Source organism: Leucopleurus acutus (assembly GCF_964270905.1).
Source record: "Leucopleurus acutus genome assembly, chromosome: 16".
NCBI classification, from domain to species: Eukaryota; Metazoa; Chordata; class Mammalia; order Artiodactyla; family Delphinidae; genus Leucopleurus; species Leucopleurus acutus.
In genome coordinates, this window is record NC_139158.1 from 63873199 (window position 1) to 63898295 (window position 25097).

Here is a 25097-nt window from a genome sequence, read left to right on the forward strand (position 1 = left end):
CCTTTTCTCTTCCTCAGGCAATAGCCCTACTTCTGTGGAGGAACATGAGGCCACACACAGATGTCAAGATAAGAAATGGACAGCCTAACTCTATTTGGCCCCTCAGTTCACATCTGTGCTTTCCGATTATGTGAGACAATAAAAGATCTTTTTCGCTAATCTGAGTGGGTTACTGTTACCTGCAATCAAAGTATTTTGGACTAATATACTAATACCACCCATCTCACAGAGTTATCATAAAAATTAAATATGCCTGGTACACAGTACATTTCAAGTAAGTATTTGCTGAGTGCATAAAGAAATGATGATCACATAGCAAGCACTCAAAATATTAATTTCCCTCTTTCATCTACCTCATATCTCAGAGATTTTGCAGGAATCAAATGAAATAATGCATTATTCCTTGCAAAAGGTTTTCAAACAAGTGTAAGACACTATTTCTATCCTAATCAGACTGTGAGAAGATCAAGAACACAAAATGCCTTCTTTTTAATTAAATTTTTATTTGGGAATGATTTTCAACTTACAAAAAAGTTGTATAGACAAAACATCTCTTCTATTTTTTTAAAGATTTATTATTTATTAATTAATTTATTTATTTCTGGCTGTGTTAGGTCTTAGTTGCAGCATGCAGGGTCTTCGTTGAGGCACGCGGGATCTTTCGTTGCAGTGTGCAGGTTTCTCTCTAGTTGTGGCGTGCGGGTTTTCTCTTCTCTAGTTGTGGCACGTAGGCTCCAGGGCACCTGGGCTCCGTAGTTGTGGCACGCGGGTTCCAGAGCACGTGGGCTCTGTAGTTTGCGGCACGCAGGCTCTCTAGTTGAGGCACACGGGCTCAGTAGTTGTGGCAAGTGGGCTTAGTTGCCCTGCAGCATGTGGGATCTTAGTTCCCTCACCAGGGATTGAACCCGTGTCCCCGCCAGTGGTAAAGGCCGATCCTTTACCACTGGACCACCAGGGAAGTCCCAAACGTCTCTTCTCAAAGGTACAGACTAAACTTTTTGGCCCTATTATATATACATTTTTTTTTTTTTGCGGTACACGGGCCTCTCACTGCTGTGGCCTCTCCCGTTGCGGAGCACAGGCTCCAGACGTGCAGGCTCAGAGGCCATGGCTCACGGGCCCAGCCGCTCCGCGGCATGTGGGATATTCCCAGACCGGGGCACGGACCCATGTCCCCTGCATCGGCAGGCGGACTCTCAACCACTGCGCCACCAGGGAAGCCCCTGGCCCTATTTTTAAACGACTTCTTATGCGATATAATAAACAGAACTTCACCTCTGAAAAACATTATATCGTTTCATTATGGTCAAATATAACTTGCATGGGTTTTAGCTACATTAGAGCCAGTAATCTAAATTCAAAGTTGGACCCACCTCCCCAAGCTGAAGTCTGACCTACTAAATAAGAAACTCTGCCGGTAGGGCCCAGGACTCTGTTTTAACAAGCCTTCCAGGTGACTCTGATACACACTCAAGATTGAGAACAACTGCCCTAGATGTCTATGCATTCTTTCCATCCCTCTCCCAACCACCAGGCCCAGTCCCTTCATTTTTATATGCTAGTCATAATTATCAACAGCCACAAGGCTACTTCTTGAACCTTCAGCAAAATGGGATCTTTTAAATCCTGTTGAAAAAGAAGGTAACCTAATCCCAGGGCACAGGCCTCCTTAATTAAGCAAGCACTGATACAAAACAAATGTGAATAAAACCCAAAAGTATATACACAGGAAACTTAATGGTGATTATCTCTGGATGGTGGGGGATTATTGGGGATTTTTATTTTCTTGTTTGCACTTTTTCTGAACTTCCCAAATTTTCTATAGCTTATGCAATAAAAACAGACTATTTTAAAAAGTAGGCGGAAGAAGAGAAAAAAATCAGACATCTTGTATCATCTGGAGACCCTGAATGCAGTCCCTCCAAGTCCCCTAAGTTACCTTGAGGATGTTCTGGCACTCAATGAAGTCACTGTGGAGGTGGCTGGTTGCATACAGCTTAAGGAGCAGCTGAGGAATTCCACTCCATTTGGACTGTTTGTCCCTCTCCGTCAAAAAAGTTTCAGTGAACTGTGAGGCAAAAGAAAAAAAAAAAAAAAGAGGAAAAGTTTACTGGTGAGGAAAGAACTACTAGCATATACAGCAAAAGAGAGCAGCTGGCTCCCAAACCCACACAGGACAAATAATTCAAAAGTCTTTCTAGAAACGTTCAGAAGTTCCCCAACAGCCTGCAAGATAAAAGTCCAGCTCCTTGCTCATGATACACACCCTTCCTATTCTATCACCTACTTTCCTCTCTGGCTTCATCTCTTTCCCAGTGCCCGCTCTAGGCTCCAGATGTACATGTTCTCTATGCCTCTCTGCACATGCTTTTCCCCTGCCTACAGAGCTGTGTACCTGTGTACCTGTGTGGGGAGAAAATAAACCTAAGGTCGGGGCAAGGTGGATAATTATTTACACACACCCATATACAGTTGACCCTTAAACACAGGTTTGAACTGCATGGGTCCTCTTATATATGGGATTTTTTTCAATAGTAAATACTACAGTACTACACAATCCACGATTGGTTGAATCCACAAGTGCAGGGAAACTGCAGGTATGGAGGGCCGACTCAAAGCTATACAAGAATTTTCAACTGTGGAGGGTCAGTGCCCCGACCCCCTGTATTGTTCAAGGGTGAACTCTACCGCCACAGAACATCTTTGGATGTCTTTTCTATCTGGAAAGCTCCTTCTCCTCCCTGCCTTTTCTACCCAGAAAGCTCTTTCTCCTAAATGCAAGCCAAAAAACCAGAAATTTTCCTTGATAGGCCTTCCCCTCTCTCCTTTCTAAGAGTCTGGGGCCTTATCTAACATTTATCATATTGTATCATAATTACTGGCTCATTTGTTCCCCCCTCCTGTAGACCACAAGCTCCTTCAGAGTAGGTACCAAGCTGTGTTTATTGTGCACACCTTCTTTCTCTCAAAGAATACCAGACACAGATCAGACACTCAGTAAATGTGTGAAGGCATGAGCAATAGCCTAGTCTAATGACAGGTTCATTAATCAATATGGCAGTGTCTACTTTGGGGACACAGCATTATCAGGTGCCAGAAGTCAATTATTTTCATGTACACTTGTCCCTCAATCAGATCAAAAGTTCACTGTAATTTATTACAGGACATGCACGTCTTCAATAACATCTTAGCCTATCCGGACGCATATCAGTCCTATGACCTTGAGCAAGTCCCATTATTCTTCTTGAGCTTGTTTTCTTAGATGTAAAAATAAGATAATACAGGGGTAATGGGAGGTAATGAGATGTTTGTGAAAGTAATTTGTATTAGGGTGAACCATAGGAAATTACCACTTCCGTAGGTCTAAATGATTATCAGAAATTTTATATACTTCAAGCAAGCTCAAATCAAGGCAAGCCCCAGAACTATGAAAAAACATCTTTCCCTTCCTTGAAAGGAAAGAAAGAGAAGACGATAATGGTTTCATGGGACTCAGCAAAAGCAGTGCTTACAGACAAATTTATAGTTAGAAACATTTATATTAAAAAGGAGAGAGGATCTCAGATGATCTTATCTTCCACAATAAGAAACTAGGAGAAAAAAGGAATAAACCAAACCCAAAGCAAGCACAAGGAAATTAAAAAGATCATTGCAAAAATAAGTGATATAGAGAAAAGAAAAATAACAGAGAATAATCAACAAAATCAAATTTGGTTCTTTGAAAAACCAACAATATTGAAAATAGTTACAGTGACCAACTCACACTGACTCAACTATATTCAGGAATGAAAGAGGGGACAATACTACCAATTTTAAGGAAATAAAAAGGTTTACAAGGAAGTACTAGGAGCAACTGTATGCCAACAAACTACATAACTTAGATGAAATATACAAATTCCCAGAAAGACACAAACAACAGAAACTGACTCAAGAAGAAACAGAAAATCTGACATACCTACAACAATTAAAGAGATCAAATTAGTAATTTAATAGGAAAGGAAGAAAGGGAGGGAGGGAGCAAGTAAGGAAGGAAAGAAACTACCCACAAAGAAAAGCCCAAGTCCAGATGCTTCACTGGTAAATTCTACTGAACATTTAAAGAGAAATTAGCAAATACTTCACAGACTCTTCCATAAAACAGAAGAGGAGGGAACAGGTCCCAACTCATTCTATGAGGCTACTATTATCCTGATACCAAAACCAAACAAAGACATTAAAAGAAAACTTATAGAACAATATCTCTGATGAATATAAACACAAAAACGCCCAGCAAAATAGCTGATCCTTGAACAACATGGGGGTTAGGGGTGACAACTGCCCATACAGTTGAATTTTACAATCAGCCCTGTATCAACGAACGGTTCCACATCCACAGATTCAACCGCAGATCATGTAGTACTGCAGTAAGTATTTATTGAAAACAATCCACGTATAAGTGGACTCATGGAATTCAAACCTATTGTTCAAGGATCAGCTGTGCCAGCAAACCTAGTCCAACAATATGTAAAAAGGATTATACAACAGACAAAGCAAGATGCATGTCAGGAATGCAAGGTTGGGTCAAACATGAAAACTAATCAATGTAATCAATCTGATAAAGGGCCGTTAATCAAAATTCCACAGCTATCATCATAATTAATGGTGAAAGCCTGAAAGGCAAATATATTGTAAAGGCTGAGGATCAACCACTTAAATAAGCTATATGAAGATTAAAAGACAAAAAACTGTAAAGTCAACTGTAACTATAATAAACATAAAGATATAAAACTATGACATCAAAAACAAAATGTGAGGGAGAGGAGTAAAAAAATGCAGATCTTTTAGAATGCATTTGAACTTACATGACTATTAGTTTAAAACAAGTCAATACAGTTAAAAGTCAACATATATGAATGTCATAGTAACCACAAATCAAAACCTAAAATAGATACACAAACACTAGAGAAAAAGGAACATAAGCACGCCACTAAAGAAAATCGTCAAACCACAAAGGAAGAAACTAAAAGAAGAAAAAGAGAACAGAGGAGAACTACAAAAACAACCAGAAAACAAGTAACAATAGGGACTTCCCTGGTGGTACAGTGGTTAAGAATCTGCCTGCCATTGCAGGGGACACAGGTTCAATCCCTGGTCCGGGAAGATCCCACATGCTGTGGAGCAACTAAGCCCATGCGCCACAACTACTGAGCCTGAGATCTAGAGCACGCACACCACAACTACTGAAGCCCACGTGCCAAGAGCCTGTGCTCTGAAACAAGAGAAGCCACTGCAATGAGAGGCCCACGCACTGCAACAAAGAGTAGCCTCTGCTCACCGCAACTTGAGAAAAGCCTACATGCAGCAACGAAGACCCAACGTGGCCAAAAATAAATAAATTTTTTTAAAAAAGGAAAGAAGGCCCTGATCGTTTAAAAAAAAAAAAGTAACAATAAGTACATACAAGGCAGTAAGTACATACCTATCAATAATCATTTTAAATGTCAATGGACTAAATGCTCCCATTAAAAGACATAGGGTGGCTGACTGCATAAAAAACCAAGACCCATCTATATGTTGCTTATAAAAGACTCATTTCAGAGCTAAAAACACACCTGAAAGTGAGGGGATAGAAAAAGACATTTCATGCAAACGGAAATAACAGGAAAGAATACTCATATCAGACAAAATAGACTTTAAAGCAAAGTATATAACAAAAAAAGAAGGGCATTATATAATAGTAAAGGAATCAACAGAAGAGAGAATATAACACTCATTTACATATATTCACTTAATACAGAAGAACCTAAATACATAAAGCAAACATTAACAAACATAAAAGGAGAAGTTGACAATAACACAATAACAGTAGGGGATTTAACACCCCACTTACATCAATAGACAGATCACTGACACAGAAAATCAATAATGAAAGAGTGGTCTTAAATAACACATTAGACCAGTTGTACTTAATAGGTATCTACAGGACAGTCCATCCAAAAAAAGAACATACATTCTTTTCAAGTGCACATGGAACATTCTCCAGGAAAGACCACATGCTAGGCCACAAAACTAGTCTCAACAAATTTAAGTGCATAGATAATTATGTCAAGCATTTTTTCTGACCACAACAGTATGAAACTAGAAACCAATTACAAGAAAAATGGGGAAAAAACACAAACAGGTGGAGACTAAAATAAACTACCAAAAAACCAATGGGTCACTGAAGAAATCAAAGAGGAAATCAGAAAATACCCAAAGAATGAAAATGGAAACACAACATTCTAAAATCTGAGATGCAGCAAAAGCAGTTCTAAGAGGGGAGTTTATAGTGATACAGGCCTATATCAAGAAACAAAACAAAAATCTCAAATAAAGAACCTAACCTACTATCTAAAGGAATTAGAAAGAAGAACAAACAAAGCCCAAAGTCGCAGAAGGAAGGAAATAATAAAAATCAGAGAGGAAATATATAAGAGAAACCAAAAAAAGAAAAATAGAAAAGATCAATGAAACCAAGATCTAGTTTTTTTTTAAGATAAAACAAAACTGTTAAGCCTTTAGCCAGAAAGAGAGAGGACCCAAATAAACAAAATAAGAAATGAAAGAGGAGAAATAACAACTGATATCAGAGATACAAAAAATCACAAGCAAATATTATGATCAGTTATGTGCCAACAAGTTGGACAACCTAGAAGAAATGGACAAATTTCTAGAAACATACAACCTTCCAATACTGAATCAGGAAGAAACAGACAATCTGAACAGCTTGATCACTAATAGTGTAACTGAATTTAAAATTTAAAAAACTTCCAGCAAACAGAAGTCCAGGACCAGACAGCTTCACAGGAGAATTCTACCAAACATATAAAGAAGAAATAGTACCTATACTCAAACTATTCCAAAAAATTGAAGAGGATGGAACACTCCCAAATTCCTTCTACCAGGCCACCATTACCCTGATATCAAAACCAAAGACACTACAAAACAAAATTACAGGCCAATATTTCTGATGAATATAGATGCAAAAATCCTCAACAAAATACTAGCAAACCAAATTCAACAATATATAAATGTGATCATACATCATGATAAAGTGAGATTTATTCCAGAGATGCAAGGATGGTTCAATATCCGCAAATCAATCAGTGATACACCACATTAACAAAAGAAAAGGATAAAAAAATCACATGATCGTCTCAATAGATACAGAAAAAGCATTTCACAAAATTCAACATACATTCATGATAAAAACTCTTGTCAAAGTTGGTAATACAGAGAACATATCTCAACATAATAAAGGTCATTTATGACAAACCCACAGCTAACATCATACTCAACAGTGAAAAGCTGAGAGATTGTCTTCTGAAATCAGGAAAAAGACAAGGATGCCACTCTTGCTACTTCTATTTAATGTAGTATTGGAAGCCATACCCACAGCAATCAGACAAGAAATAAAAGGCAACCAGAGTGGAAGGAAAGAAGTAAAACTGTCACTATTTGCAGATGACATGACACCATATATAGAAAACCCTAAAATTTCCACCAAAAAACTATTAGAATAAATGAATTCAATAAAGTTGCAGAACACAAGATTAACATACAGAAATCTGTTGCTTTTATATACACTAATAATGAACTATCAGAAAGAGAAAACAAGAAAACAATCGCACTTAAAATCATACCAAAAAGAATACCTAGAAATAAACTTAACCAAGGAGGTAAAACATATATACTCGGAAGACTATAAAACACTTATGAAGGAAATTAAGATTGATACATAGAAATGGAAAGATATCCTGTGTTCTTAGATTAGAATGATATTGTTAAAATGTCCATACATCCAAAGCAATCTACAGATTTAATGCAATCCCTAGGAAAATACCCATGGCATTTTTCACAGAACTAGAACAAATTCCTAAAATTTATATGGAGCCACAAAAGACCTTGTATTCCCACAGCAATCCTGAGGAAAAAAGAACAAAGCTGGAGATAACACAATCCCTGATTTGAGACTATACTACAAAACCACAGTAACCAAAACTGCACAATACTGGCACATACATGCAGACACACAGATCAGTGGAACAGAATAGAGAGCCCAGAAATAAACCCCCACACTTATGGTCAATTAATTTACAACAAAGGAGAAAAGAATATACAATAAGAAAAGACAGTCTCTTCCATAAGTGGTGTTGGGAAAACTGTACAGCTACATGATAAACAATGAAATCTGTAACAAACACTGTAAAACAACTATACTTCAATAAAATAAATTTTTAAAAAATACGAACATTTTCTCACACCATATAAAAAATAAACTCAAAATGGATTAAAGACCTAAATGTAAGACTGGAAACCATAAAACCCCTAGAAGAGAACACAGACAGAACACACGTTGACATAAATCATAGCAGTATGTTTTTGTACCAGTCTCCTAAGGCAAAAGAAACAAAAGCAAAAATAAATAAATGGGACCTGATCAAACTTAAAAGCCTTTGCACAGCAAAGGAAACCATCAACATGAAAAGGCATAACCTACTGAATGGGAGAAAATATCTGCAAATATATGACTGATAAGGTATTAATATCTAAAATATATAAACAGTTCATACTACTCAAATCAAAAATACAAACAACCCAATTAGCAGAAACTAGCTTAACATTGTAAGTCAACTATACTTTAAGAGAATAGAGAAAAAAAATATAAACAACCCAATTTAAAAATGGGTGGAAGACCTAAATAGACATTTTTTTCAAAGAAGACTAAACACGGCCAAGAGGCACATGAAAAGATGCTCAACATTGCTAATCATCAGAGAAATGCAATACAAAACCACAGTAAGATATCAGTTCACAGGAGGATGTGGAGAAAAGGGAACCCTAGAACACTGTTGGTGAGAATGTAAATTGTTTCAGCCAGTACAGAGAATAGTATAGAGATTCCTCAAAAAACTGAAAACAGAATTACTGCATGATACAACAATTCCACTATTGGCTGTATATCTGAGGAAAACGAAAATAGTAATTCAAAAAGAAACATGCACCCCAATGTTCATAGCAGCACTATTTACAATAGCCAAGAAATGGAAGCAACCTAAGCGTCCATCAACAGACGAATGGATAAAGAAGATGTGGTATATATATATACAACAGAATACAAGGTTGCAGGATACAAAATCAATATACAACATACTCAGCAATAAAAAAGGATGAAAGGACCTAGAAGGTATTATGCTTAGTGAACTAAGTCAGACAGAGAAAGACAAATACTGTATATTATCACTCATATGTGGAATCTAAAAAATAAAATGAACGAATATAACAAAACAGAAACAGGCTGAGATACTGTGAACTAGTGGTTACCAGTGGAAAGAGGGGAGGGGCAATAAGAGATACAAACTACTATGTATAAAATAAATAAGCAACAAGGATATTTTGTATAGAACAGGGAAATATAGCCATTATTTTACAGTCACTTTAAACAGAGTATAATCCGTAAAAATACTGAATCACTATGTTGTACACCTGAAACAATATGATACTGTAAATCAACTACACTTCAATTAAAAAAAGAAAAAGAAAAACTGCGGAAATCTGAATAAAGTATGGACAAAAGTTCAGGACCAGATGGCTTCAGAGGTGAATTCTATCAAACATTTAGAGAAGAGTTAACACCTATCCTTCTCAAACTCTTCCAAAAATCTGCAGATGGAGGAATACTCCAAAACTCGTTCTATGAGGCCACCATCACCCTGATACCAAAATCAGACAAAGATATCACAAAAAAAGAAAATTACAGACCAATATCACTGATGAACATAGATGCAAGAATCCTCAACAAAATACCAGCAAACCGAAACCAACAACACATTAAAAAGATCATACACTGGACTTTCCTGGTGGCGCAGTGGTTAAGAATCCACCTGCCAATGCAGGGGACATGGGATCGAGCCCTGGTCTGGGAACAACCCACATGTCGCGGAGCAACTAAGCCCACGCGCCACAACTACTGAGCCTGCACTCTAGAGCCTGCAAGCCACAACTACTGAGCCTGAGTGCCACAACTACTGAAGCCCGCACACCCAGAGCCCATGCTCTGTAACAAGAGAAGCCATCAGAATCAGAAGCCCACGCACTGCATGAAGAGTAGCCTCCACTCACTGCAACTAGAGAAAGCCCACACACAGCAATGAAGACCCAATGCAGCCAATAAATAAACAAATAAATAAATCTATATACATATATATAAAAAGATCATACACCATGATCAAGTGGGATTTATCCCAAGGATGCAAGGATTCTTCAACATGTGCAAAACAATGTGATACACCATATTAAAAATTAAAGGAAAAAAGCATATGATCACCTCAACAGATGCAGAAAAAGATTCTGACAAAATTCAACACCCATTTATGATAAAAACTCTCCAGAAAGTGGTCATAGAGGGAACCTACCTCAACATAATAAAGGCAATATACGACAAACCCACAGCAAACATCATTCTGGTGATGGTGTGGGTGAAAAACTGAAAGCATTTCCTCTAAGATCAGGAACAAGACATGGATGTCCACTCTGGCCACTATTATTCAACACAGTTGGAAGTCCTAGCCACAGGAATCAGAAAGGAAAAAGAAATAAAAGGAATACAAATTGGAAAAGAAAAAGTAAAACTGTCACTGTTTGCAGATGACATGATACCATCCATAGAAAATCATAAAGATGTCACCAGAAAACTATTAGAACTAATCAATGAATTTGGTAAGGTTGCCGAATACAAAATTAATGCACAGAAATATTTTGCATTCCTATACACTAACAACAAAAGATCAGAAAGACAAATTAAGGAAACACTCCCATTTACCACTGCAACAAAAAGAATAAAATACCTAGAAATAAACCTACCTAAGGAGGCAAAAGACCTGTACTCAGAAAACTATAAAACACTGATGAAAGAAATCAAAGATGACACAAACAAATGGAGAGATATACCATGTTCCTGGATTGGAAGAATCAATATTGTGAAAATGACTATACTAACCAAAGGAATCTACAGATTCAATGCAATCCCTATCAAATTACCAATGGCATTTTTCACAGAATTAGGACAAAAAATCATACAATTTGTATGGAAACACAAAAAAGACCCCGAATAGCCGAAGCAATCTTCAGAAAGAAAAATGGAGCTGAAGGAATCAGGCTCCCCAACTTCAGACTATACTACAAAGCTGCAGTAATCAAGACAGTATGGTACTGGCACAAAAACAAATATAGATCAATGGTACAGGATAGAAAGCCCAGAGATAAACCCACACATGTATGGTCACCTAATCTATGACAAAGGAGGCAAGAATATACAATGGAAACAAGACAGCCTCTTCAATAAATGGTGCTGGGAAAAATGGACAACTACATGTAAAAGAATGAAATTAGAATACTCCCTAACACCATACACAAAAATAAACACAAAATGGATTAAAGACCTAAATGTAGGACCAGACACTATAAAACTCTTAGAGGAAAACATAGGAAAAACACTCACTGATGTAAAACACAGCAAGATCTTTTATGACCCACCTCCTAGAGTAATGAAAATAAAAACAAAGATAAGCAAATGGGACCTAATTAAACTTAAAAGCTTTTGCACAGCAAAGGAAACCATAAACAAGACGAAAAGACAACTCACAGAATGGGAGAAAATATTTGCAAACGAAGCAACAGACAAAGGATTAACCTCCAAAATATACAAACAGCTCATGCAGCTCAGTATCAAAAAAAAAAAAACAAACAAACAACCCAATCAAAAAATGGGCAGGGGGCTTCCCTGGTGGCGCAGTGGTTGAGAGTCCGCCTGCCGATGCAGGGGACACGGGTTCGTGCACCAGTCTGGGAGGATCCCACATGCCGCGGAGCGGCTGGGCCCGTGAGCCATGGCCGCTGAGCCTGTGCGTCTGGAGCCTGTGCTCTGCAACGGGAGAGGCCACGACAGTGAGAGGCCCGCATACCACCAAAAAAAAAAAAAAAAAAAAAAATGGGCAGAAGACCTAAATAGACATTTCAGCAAAGAAGGCATACAGATGGCCAAGAGGCACATTAAAAGATGCTCAAAATCACTATTAGAGAAATGTAAATCAAGACTACAATGAGGTATCACCTCACACTGGTCAGAATGGCCCATCAAAAAATCTACAAACAATAAATGCTGGAGAGGGTGCAGAGAAAGGGAACCCTCTTGCACCGTTAGTGGGAATGTAAATTGATATAGCCACTGTGGAGAACAGTATGGAAGTTCCTTAAAAAACTAAAAATAGAACTACCATATGACCCAGCAATCCCACTACTGGGCATATACCCTGAGAAAACCATAATTCAGAAAGACACACGTAACCCAATGTTTACTGCAGCACTATTTACAATAGCCAGGACATGAAACAACCTAAATGTCCATTGAAAGATGAATGGGTGAAGAAGATGTGGTACACATATATAACAGAATATTACTCAGCCATAAAAAGAAATGAAATTGGGTCATTTGTAGAGATGTGGATGGACCTAGAGTCTGTCATACAGAGTGAAGTAAATCAGAAAGAGTAAAACACATATATATGGAATCTAGGAAAATGGTACAGATGAACCTATTTGCAGGGCAGGAATAGAAAGGTTGACCTAGAGAACAGATGTGTGGACATGGGGGGGAAGGGGAGGCAGGATGAATTGGGAGATTAGGTTTGACATAAATACACTATCATGTGTAAAACAGATAGCTAGTGGGAACCTGCTGTAGCACAGGGAGCTCAGCTCAGTGCTCTCTGATGACCTAGATGGATGGGTTCGGGGTGGGGGTGGGAGGTCCAAGAGGGAGGGGATATATGTATACATATAGCTGATTCACTTCACTGTACAGCGGAAACTAACACAACATTGCAAAGCAATTATACTCCAATAAAAAAAAATTTTTAATAAAAAATAAAACAAATGAATATAACAGAAACAGACTCACAGATACTGAGAACAAACTAGTGGTTACCAGTGGAAAGAGGGGAGAGACAATAAGAGATACAAACTACTATGTATAAAATAAATAAGCAGCAAGGATATTTTGTACAGCACAGGGAAATATAGCCATTATTTTAGAGTAACTTTAAATGGAGTATAATCCATAAAAATACTGAATCACTATGTTGTACACCTGAAACAATATGATATTGTAAATCAACTATACTTCAAGTAAAAAAAGAAAAGAAAAATTGGGGATATCTGAATAAAGTATGGACTTTACTTTTAAAAAAACTGAAAGCCTGAATGAGTTCCCAAAATGATCAAGAAAATGACATATACGTTAACCCTCACCACTTCTATTTAACATTGTACTAGAGATTCTAGCCAGAGCAACAAGGCAAGAAAAAGAAATAAGGGCATGCAGATTGAAAAGGAATTTGTAAAATGATATTTACAGATGCTATCATCTTGCATACAGAATATACTAAGGAACCCACACACACACACACACACAATTAGAGCTAATAAATAAGTTCAGCAAGATTGCAGGATACGAAATCAATATAGAAAAATCACGTGAATTTCTATACACCTGCAATGAAGAATCCAAAAGTGAAAATAAGAAAGCAATCCCATGGGTGTGCTCAGAGCAGGGGTCTGAAGAAATGGCTCGTCTGTTTACAACACACCCAACAGGAACCTGGGTTCACTGTGACAAGGGGCACAAAACTTGTGGCCTTCCTATGAACAAATATCCAATATGTATCCCCCTGCACTTTTATGTGGCTACCAGGCAGGACCAGTGGGACAGGGCTCAGTACTGGAAGGAAATCTACAGTATTTAGTGGGGGAGTTTGCCACCTAGAGCCTGTCTGGTCTATGCATGGGTGGGCCATGAGTGGTCTTATAGGCATTAGGGCTTTGAACCCCTATCTTCAAGGAAAAAAGAAAAATAGATTCCAACTATATGCCATCCTGGAAAAGGCAAAACAATGGAGACAATAAAAAGATCAATGGTTGCCAGGAGTTTGGGGGGAGAGGGGAGATGAATACACAGAGTACAGATGTTTTTATGAGTGGTGAAAATACTTTGTATGACATTATAATGATTTTATGTCACCATACTTTTGTCCAAACCCATAGAACGTGCAACACTATTCACTTCATTATAGTGAACCCTAAGATGAACTAGGAACTTTGGTGATTATGATGTGTCAGGGCAGTTCAGCCTTGGTTAAAAAAAAAGTCTTAAAAAGAATTAACACACAGGGTAGACGTTTTTGGCAAAATTTTGTTTCACTTTTATATATGTATACATATTATATATGTGTGTGTGTTGGACTGTGATATGAAATGTACTTTTTAGATTAAAAAAATTGCCAGCTACTGTATTTATACTGGCAAATAAAAGCACAAATTAATCTCAAAAAAAGAGAAAGCAATCCCATTTATAACATCATCAAAAAGAATAAAGTACTTACGAATAAATTTAACAAAAGGGATACAAGACTTGTACAATGAAACTACAAAACATCATTGAAAGAAATTAAAGAAGTAAAGAAAACCTAAATAAATGGAAAGTCATCCATGTTCAAAGATTGGAAGACTTAATATTTCTAATATGGCAATACCCTCAATATTGATTCATTGCAGTTCCTATCAAAATCCCAGATGGCTTCACTGCAGAAATTGACACTACATCTAATAACTACTCACTACACATTCTTTGCAAGTACACAGAATGTTTACAAAATGACCAGTTGCTAGGCCATGGAGCAAAATTCAACATATTTAAATGAACTGAAATACAAACTATGTTCCCTGACTGCAGTGCAGTCAGCCTAAAATCTGTAACAGAAGGATAATTATAAAACTCCAATGTTTGGAAATTAAGAAATACCTCTTCTAAAAAACGCATAGGTCAAAGAAGAAATCAAAGTAGAAATTTGAAAATATTCTGAAATAAATGACACTGAAAACACTACAGATCAAAATTCGTGGGGTCCAACTAAAGCTATGACTAGTGGCCAGGATACACTTGATACCAAAACCCGGTGAAAGGAAAATTATAGGCTACTTTCACTCATGAACACAGAAGGATAAAAATCCTAATAAAAAAATTAGTGAATCAAATTTAGCAATCTAAAAAGGATGAAATTTTGAATCAGAAATTCAGATTTGGTTTAATATTTGAAAATTGTACTCAATGTAATTCACATTAATAACACAAGGAAAACAATTATATGAACATCTCAATGCAGAAAAAGCATTCTGATAGAATTCAACATCATAAACTCAAACTCAGAAAAGAAGTGAACTAATAACAGTATCTACAGAACATCTTCAGCAAACATCATACTTAATGGTTAAATGTTTAAGGCTCTCCCTCTTAGATCAGGAACATGCCAATTCAATTCACTGTACTGGAGCATCCCAAACAGCACATTTAGGCAAGGAAAAAAAAAAAAAGATGTAAGATTGGAAAAGATAAAAGCTTCATTTGCAGATATGATATTCGCAGATGACTGTATACATATACAATCCAAAATAACCTAAAGGTAAAGTATTAAAATATAGAGCAATATAAATGCTGAAGCAATAGAAAAATCAATCTTGTTTTTATCTTACAGCTATCGTGAGAAGACGCAATTTAAAAAACACTATTTACGATACCATCAAATCATGTCAAATGCCAAGGAATAAATCTAACAAAAGTTATGCAAGACCACTATATAGAAAACTACATACATAAGACATTATCAAGAGAGATTAAGGGAGACCAGATCAGAGAAAAAGAGGAGTAAGGGCAGGAGAGAGAGAATGAATGTGTTGTACTGAATAGATTGAAGGCAATCCCAATCAAAATTTTGTAAAAATGTACAAGCTCATTCTAAAATGTATACGGAAATGGCAAAGGGGCTAGAAGAGCCAAAGAAATCTTGAAGATAAGTAGGAGAAGCTACTCTTCTGATTCGATATTCTATAACCAAAATCAACACACATAAAGTTACAGAAAATAGGACAATGTGATTTCAGTGTAAGGGTAAATGGACAGACCAGAGAAACAGAACAGACATGAAACAGATGTGAAAACAAACACTACAGAGCACTGGACGGACAAAAAAGACTTTTCAATAAATAACAGGTCAACTTGGTATCTCTATTGAAAAGCTCACACCACATCCAAAAATAAATTCCAAGTGGAGTGTATGTTTAAATGGAAAAGGCGAAACAATAAAGTTTCTAGAAGATAAATAGAAGGGTTGGCAAAGATTTATTAAACAGAATACAAAAAGCACTAACCATAAAGGAAAATAGTTATACAATGAGTCGTATTAAAATAAAGCACTTCTGTTCATCAAAAGATCTTTTTAGAGACTAAAAAGGCAAGCCACCAAATAAGAGAAGCTATCTGCAAAACATCACCACAAAGGGCTCTTATCTAGCGAATAAAAAGAACTTCAAATCAATTTAAAAAAAAAAAGAACGAAAAACCCCACCAGAAAAATGTGCAAAAGATTTGAACAGGTAATCCACAAGAGAGAATGTCCAAATGGCCAGTAAACTTCTGAAAAGGTGCTTAACTTCATGAGTCATGAGGGAAACACAAACTAAAACCATAATGAGATTCTACTGCTCACACACTAGAATGACTAAAATTAAAAAGACTGGCAGCACCATAGGTTAGCGAGAACATGGAACAACAGCAACTCATATACACTGCTGGTGGGACTGTAAATTAATACAACCACTTGGGAAACTGTTCAGCAACAGCTGCTGATGCTGAACCTATGTATATCCTATAACCCAGCAATTCTACTTCTAAGTATATACCCAAAAGAAATTGTGCATATACACATCAAGAGACATGTACAAGAATGTTCACATAAGCATTATTCACGATAGCCAGAAACTGGAAAGATCCCAAATACTCATCAAAAGTACAATGAATTAACTGTGGTTTAATACCACAGAATACTATACAGAAATGAAAATGAACGAACTACAGCTTCACCCATCATCAGGGATGAATTTCACAATGTTGACTGAAAGAAGGCAGACTCAGTACACAGTTTGATTCTATTTACATAAAGCATGAAAACTAGTACAACTAAATGCAATGTTGGAAGTTGCATTGGGCTGTTCTTTATTTTTTGTGCATTTTTTTTGTATATTTCAACACAAAAAGTTTTGTAAACACCTAAAACAAAATAATCTGTATGTACTGATTATGGAAGGATCTCTAAAATATATTTTAAGAGAAAAAAGCTGGATGCACAACAGTGTGTATAGTATCACTTGTGTAAGAACAAACATATAGAGACATATTTGCTTTCCGAAGCTTAGATAGAGAGATACACAAGAAATCAAAACCATAGCTGCCTCTGGGAGTAGAACTGGAGCGTGCTAGTAGAGGTGGTAATAGGCTGTTTGCAAGGGAGACTTATTTTTCTCTGTAACCCTTTTGTACATGTGCATATGTTATCTACTCAAAAGAAGCACCTCTGGCAGGGAGGGACTGACATGAAAGGGGCATTAAATGTATTGGTAACTCCTCAAATTTGGTCGTGGGTACATGTTTATTGTTGTAACACACTGGCATTACTTATTACAGCTTTTCATAGGTCAAATATTTAACAATAAACTTAAAAAAAAAAAAAACCCAAGTATCTGCACAATGACAAACTGTGTATGCTCAATAAGTTAGTTACCCTCCCCACTCTATTCCCAAATATCTAAACTTATCTCCCACCTATGTCCCACAGGAGCACTTCACTTTCTCTTCCATCTTCTAATGGCTGGTTATGATGACTTTCTCAGTGGTGTTCTTAGTGTCAGAAATACCTCTGCTACTGTTAAAATTCTACTCATTCTTCAGAAACAACTCAAGTCTCACCTATTCCATGAAGCTCTCCAAAGCAATCACAGCCCGAACTTCACAGGAGAGAAAATGTCTTTCAAAAATAGGAAGGTCCTGGGCTTCCCTGGTGGCACAGTGGTTGAGAGTCCACCTGCTGATGCAGGGGACACGAGTTCATGCCCCGGTCCAGGAAGATCCCACATGCCGCAGAGTGGCTGGGCCCGTGAGCCATGGCCGCTGAGCCTGCGCGTCCAGAGCCTGTGCTCCGCAACGGGAGAGGCCACAACAGTGAGAGGCCCGCGTACCACAAAAAAAAAAAAAAAAAAAGGAAGATCCTAAGAGAACACTTAGTGCAATCATTTTGCAGAGGGGGTTAGTTAATGTCTGGTGATAGACATGACTTTATTATAGTTGTTATATATTTTAATGTATATCTACACAAAGTGTTCCCACAATGAATAAAAAGAAAGACTTTCATCAATGCATATCATAGTTAAATTTCAGAATACCAGAAAGAGAGATGATCCTAAAAATGCTTAGGGAGTGAGGAGTGGGAAAATAGGTCATGCACAAAGGACAGGGAATCAGAACAGAACCTCTCAACAGCTACACCAAATACTTAAAGACAATGGAATAATATAATGCCATTAAAAATTTAAGGGAAAATAACTTCCAACTTAGAATTCTATACCCAGCTAAACTAAATACTCAAGTATAAGAATAAAAGACATTTTCAGACATGCAAGCTTTAAAAAAAAGTTACCTCCCATGTAGGCTTTCTTAGGATGTTACTAGAGAATGTACTCCAAGAAAAAGGAAAACAGGATTCAGAAAACAGAGATCCAAAACATGAGAAAAATAAATTAAATGCCCTGAATTTGGTGAAGGGAAATCCCAAGAATTCAGCTATACAGCTGTTCTAGCAAATAACTAGTGCAAATTGCAGAACAGAGGGTTCCAAGAAAGATTTCTTAAAAAAAAAAAAAGTAGGAGTTTTAGAATTTGGGAGTAAATTGTAAGTAAACAAAAAGAAAAGCAAATTTTATAAGGATGATTATACTAGTGAAAGAAGCCAGACTCAAAATGCTACATATGGAATGATTCCATTTCTATGATAGTAAAATGGCATTAACAGAATAGAAAACAGGTAAGAAGTTGCCAAAGGAGGGCGGTGAGGAAGGGGTGACTACTACAAGGGTATTTCTAAATCCTAACTGTAGTGGTGGCCACACAACAGTGTGTGCTTGTCAAGACTTGTAGAACTATACACTGAAAGGGTGAATTCTACTATATTTGTGTCTCAATTTAAAAAGTAGGGGGAGAAAGGGCAGCTTTTAACTCTAAGAAAAACAAATTATACAGAACAAATACAATTGTTGTATACTATATGGCTCTGCTATAAACAATTATATCTCATCACTATCATCATAATGTAAATACTTAACACCAACAGTCAAAACTGATATAAATACATAAGGAGAATGATGGAGACCAAATGTGTGGCACAGGGTGCTGTGAATTAAATCCTAATCTCTACAAGAGGAAGAAAATAGATAATCTCTAAAACTGTAAAGTCAAGAAATAGCCTTATAAGCATGTTATTTAGAACGCTGGCTTTCCTGTTTCCTGGACTCTTCTTCTATAAAAGAAAACAGCTACAGTGTGGGCAGTGGTTGCCTGGGGAGGGTGGAACTTGGGGGTGAAAAGTGGGGGCACTGCTGTTATTTGTTACAAGGTTCATGATACCCAGAGCTCCTCCAAATTGTATTCAAAATATTCAACTTCACATGGAATTTCTTTTACTACTACTAGTTTGTCTCACAAGGCATTTACTCTCATTTAAAAATAAACATCTGGGGCTTCCCTGGTGGCGCAGTGGTTAAGAATCTGCCTGCTGGGGCTTCCTTGGTGGCGCAGTGGTTAAGAATCTGCCTGCCAATGCAGGAGACATGGGTTCGAGCCCTGGTCCAGGAAGATCCCACATGCCGTGGAGCAACTAAGCCCATGAGCCACAACTACTGAAGCCTGCACTCTAGAGCCTGCGAGCCACAACTACTGAGCCTGTGTGCCACAACTACTGAAGCCCATGTGCCTAGAGCCCGTGCTCCTCAACAAGAGAAGTCACCGCAATGAGAAGTCTGTGCACCTCAACGAAAGAAGAGCTCCCGCTCGCCACAACTAGAGAAAGCCCATGTGCAGCAACGACCCAACACAGCCAAAAATAAAAATTAATTAATTAAAATTTTTTAAAAAAGTATCTGCCCGCCAATGCAGGGTACATGGGTTCGAGCCCTGGTCCAGGAAGATCCCACATGCTGCGGAGCAACTAAGCCCGTGCACCACAACTTCTGAACCTGCGCTCTAGAGCCCGCGTGCCACAACCACTGAAGCCCGCGTGCCTAGAGCCTGCGCTCTGCAACAAGAGAAGCCACCGCAGTGAGAAGCCCGCGCACCGCAGGTAGAGTAGCCCCCACTCGCCACAACTACAGAAAGCCCACACGCGGCAACGAAGACCCAATGCAGCCAAAAATAAATAAATTTATAAATAAATAAGATAAAAATAATCATCTGGATTTTGTTTTCCTTGTGAACAGCTGAGTAGCGTGATGAAAAGAGCCACCATCCAGGCATCTTCAAAGTTGAATTTTTGGCAGATGTTGTATGGGTTTCTTCTCTCGGAATACTTGTGGTTTAACAGTTTACAGGAGTGATAATCTCTTACATCATGCTGCCTAAGCTGTCAACCTGTTTAGTGAATGTGACACTTCCAGACATTTACAGTTTTCATTGACTTATTTTTGTCTTTACTGCTTTTCTTTTTAAATAATTAAAGGCTGAATTCCATAAACATAAAATGTGTATCTTACTTGTTTAGTCCTAAGATATCTAATGCCTCAAAATGCATTAAGTGCAAGTAAATACCCTTCTTAAAGAATAATTAATGAAAATTAAATACCTTTAATTAATGAAGATTAAATACACTTATATTATTCTGATAACAAACATTAACCAATGAATGCTTGTGTCTACTTTAATGGGATTTGTTTTAATATAAGAATGAATTTTATGGTTTGCGAATACAAAAACTGTTTAAATATTATTCATATTTCTAATTAATGAGAATTTATCCTATCTACAGGGTTTTCAATATCAAATTATCCTTGACAGGCAAAGAGACTGTATTTGACTTGAACCGCTAGGTTTCAAATGTTAATGCTCAGAACAAGGTTAAAACAATTGTGCCAACTGAAATTAAAAAAAAAAAAAAGAGGAGTCAATCTAAAAAAATATATATGAAGTAACACTCAAGTAGAATTTAGATATGCCAAAAATCACGAAGGACGCAATGACCGGAAATTTGGGAAACAAAACAGGATGCTAGGGGCTTCCCTGGTGGCGCAGTGGTTGGAGTCCGCCTGTCGATGCAGGGGACGCAGGTTCGTGCCCTGGTCCGGGAAGATCCCACATGCCGCAAACAAAACAAAACAAAACAAAAACAGGATGCCAAAACCTAGCCTCTCACCAGATTGCCAAACTGAAGTAGTATCTCTAGGTGCGGTAGGTCATGACCTGTGTGAGTTGCTTTGCCTAGTCTATCCCTTTCCCTCAATTCCTACTGATTGTGCAGAGTCTTGTGCACCCCTGGAAAGGAATCTGGATTTGATTCCAACTGCAATGGGATGCCACTGGAGGGTTTTAAGCAAGGGATTATAAGATCTGATTTGCTTTAGGGATCAAATGTGCTGATAAATGTGAACAGGCTCTGTAAATGCTAAAGCATCATACCAGCATATTTTATTACCTTGATAGAGATCAAACTGAAAGGGAGAGATGAAAATAAGGAACATTAAAATCCAAGTAGGGGGCTTCCCTGGTGGCGCAGTGGTGGGGAGTCTGCCTGCCGATGCAGGGGACACGGGTTCGTGCCCCGGTCCGGGAGGATCCCACATGCCACGGAGCGGCTGGGCCCGTGAGCCATGGCAGCTGAGCCTGTGCATCTGGAGCCTGTGCCCCTCAACGGGAGAGGCCACAACAGTGAGAGGCCCGCGTACCGCAAAAAAAAAAAAAAAAAAATCCAAGTAGGACAAGGCCCATTCTAAATCATGTGGCCTGGGGTCTTCTCCCAGGCTTCTCTCAAGTTCTGTTTGGGACTTGAGGAAGATCAGGTTTGGTGGAAGAGGAATTAGGAATTGTATTTGCCATATTAAGTTCGAGGTGACTATTAGACGCCTAGGTGGAGACCCTGAGAAAGTATCTGGATATATCCAACTGGAGCTAAAGAGAGAAACCAGGATGGAAATAACAGATTTAGGATCTATCAGAATATAGTTTTGCTAAAAACGATAGTTGCTAATCTTTATAGCATGCTTACTATATTTTAGACACCATTTTAAGTGCTTTATGTGTATAAACGCTCTTGGTCCTTACCACAGCTTTAGCAGGTTAGGTCCCATGATTATCTCTATTTTAAAAATGAAGAGGGCTTCCCTGGTGGCGCAGTGGTTGGGAGTCTGCCTGCCGATGCAGGGGACACGGGTTCGTGCCCCGGTTCGGGAGGATCCCACATGCCACGGAGCGGCTGGGCCCGTGAGCCATGGCCGCTAAGCCTGCGCGTCCGGAGCCTGTGCTCCGCAACAGGAGAGGCCACAACAGTGAGAGGCCCGCGTACCACAAAAAGAAAAAAAAAAAAAAGAAGACGAAACTGAGGCACAAAGAGATTAAGCTACTTGTCCAAAGACACACAGCAAGTATGTACCAGAGCTGGAACTCAAACCTAGGTAATCTGACTCCAGAACTCCTTAAAGCCATGGGACTGTTTGGGATACACAAAGAGACAGGACTGAGGAAGAGGAGGACAGAGCCCTCACATACAGTATTTCAAGTCAAACAATTTCCTGAGTCCTGAAGATCAAGTGACTGGCGCTGTTTCAGGCTCTGCAGACACAAAGAAAAATAAGACACAGTCTCTCAGGAAGCCCACTCTGATGGCTATGAGCTGATGGCAACTATTTACTGAACATTTACTATGTGCCACACACTGGCCAAGCTTTTTAGATACGTTATTTCACTCCTCCTAACAGCCCTATGAGGTAGATGTTACTACAGCCATTTTAGAAATAATGAAACTGAGGTTCAGAGAGATTAAATAATATAACCTAGTTATAAGTGACAGAACTAGCATTCAATCCAGGTCCATCTTACTTCAAAATCTGGTCTTTTCCAAGGAAATCCTGTTACATGCTATAACATGGATGAACCTTGAGGATATTATGCTAAGTGAAATAAGCCAGGCACAAAAAGACAATGTATGATTCCACTTATATGACGTATCTAAAGTAATCAAATTCATGGAAACAGAAAGTAGTAGAATGGTGGTTACCAGGGGCTGGGGGAGGGGAAAAAAGTAGTTGTTTAATGGGTTGTTTCAGATTTGCGAGATGAAAAAATTCTGGAGATCTGTTTCACAACAATGTGAATACTTGACACTACTGATTGCACACTTAAAAATGATTAAGGAGGTAAATTTTATGTGTTTACAACATAAAGAAAAAAAATTTTCATCTGGTCTTTCCAAGTATACCACATGCCATAATGGATATGCTTACTGTGCTATGGAAATACTTGTGAGGATATAATTTATTCTGCAACGTGGGGGTGTAGCAAGGAAGAGATCAAAGAAAGTGACTAAGAAAGGACACATCTGAAAGATGAAGTTCCCCACTTTATCTTCACTATAGTTTTGGGAAGGTACATCCATCTCAACCTCTGAAATAGCTCCCATTCCTGTCTGTATACAACTACTGATTACCACAATAACCAGACTAGATCAGGCTCAAGAACATTCCAGCACCTTCTATCTGGTGAGCTTCTTCAGTCTCCTCCCATTTCAAGTCATCCAGCACTGGAAACAAATTAAGTGTACTAAATTTCCCCATTCATTAAGTGAAAGAACTTCCGTGGCTCCCTATTGCCCTCAGAACATAGAGGATTATCAAGACAAGTGCTTAGGAGCAAATTACCGAATTTTTCTGAGCCTCAGTTTCTTCATCTGTGTTGAGATGAGTCCCGACACTTGGTTCAAAAGATTGAGAATTAAATAAAGACACTGTATACCTTGCACAATGCTTGATCCAAAATATGTGCTCAGTAAAGGTGAGTTAGTTCCCTTTCTGCCCATTCCTACATACCCAGCTCAGTAAGGGTCTTTGGGTTAAAGGATAGAGCAAGTATTTCCAGAATCTTAAGGCAGACAGAGAAGAATGCAAAGGGAAAAAAGTTGCTCATCTATGGTTAACTGATGTTCAGGAAAATACTGTTCACCCAGAACTGCTTCTTCATCTGTAACCCTCTACAAACACAGACCACCTGGTCTTTATCTTATATTCTGTCCTTTTAACCATATGAGTAATATTGAAGTGGTTCAAAATTAAGTTCATATATAAAGTTATACTGTGAAAAGTCTCACTCTCACACTCTCCCTCATCTACCCAATTCCCACTCCACTCCCACCAATCACTTTATTACTATTCCTGTATTTACTTAAAAAGTTTCTTTACGCAAAAGCTATCCTTAAATTAAGCCAATGCTTTACAGGTGTGTTTGCAACGTAAGTTCTGGGAACACGGGGGCGGGGGGAGTAGAGCAGCGAGCAGCCTAGGTTTATTCATCCCGCTTTACCCTAAAGCAGTGTCCTTCATTCATTCAAAAAAAAAAATGCTAATCATATATTGGGCACTATTTAAGCCAAATACCAAGTATAGCATTAATATTAACTGATTACTCTTCAGCTTTTTACTGTGCACCAGAAATGCATTTAACGCTTTTACACAAATCAGGAAACTGAGGCACAGAAACGTAACTTGCCCAAGCAAGAGAGAGCAGGGTTCTGAATCCAGGCCTGACTCCAGAGCCCTAGCTCTTTACCATGACGCTCTACTCTGGCAAACCAGATACAGTCCCTGCACCCGCTGGAGCTCAGCCTAACGTGGGACACACGCGAGAAAAAGGACAGACAACAAAGAAATATGTAATTACAGACTAAGAAAGTAATGTGGACGGAACGAATTCAGGGCTGTAACTGAATAACAATGGGGACCCACTTTTGAAGAGGGAGGGTTGTGTCGAGGAAAGGCCTCTCTGAGAGAATGACATTTATGATGGCTTGGGAACCGTTTGGGGTTTGCAGTGATGACCCACCGCCCAAGTCACGGGGAAGAAACTCGCGGCCCGTAGAGGCTACAGCAAACTCGCCCAGGGTCCC

The 25097-nt window shown here is 38.3% G+C and overlaps 1 protein-coding gene across 3 annotated transcripts in view; it reads right to left on the reverse strand.

Annotated features, from left to right (window-relative positions):
• Positions 1–25097, reverse strand: part of TRPC4AP (transient receptor potential cation channel subfamily C member 4 associated protein) — a 78586-nt gene that overhangs the window by 52986 nt on the left and 503 nt on the right. For all 3 annotated transcript variants that reach the window (XM_082856758.1, XM_082856757.1, XM_082856756.1), the window contains exon 2: positions 1940–2068. In XM_082856758.1, coding sequence (XP_082712884.1) covers positions 1940–2068 — 129 coding nt within the window. The remainder of the gene's footprint in view (positions 1–1939; positions 2069–25097) is intronic.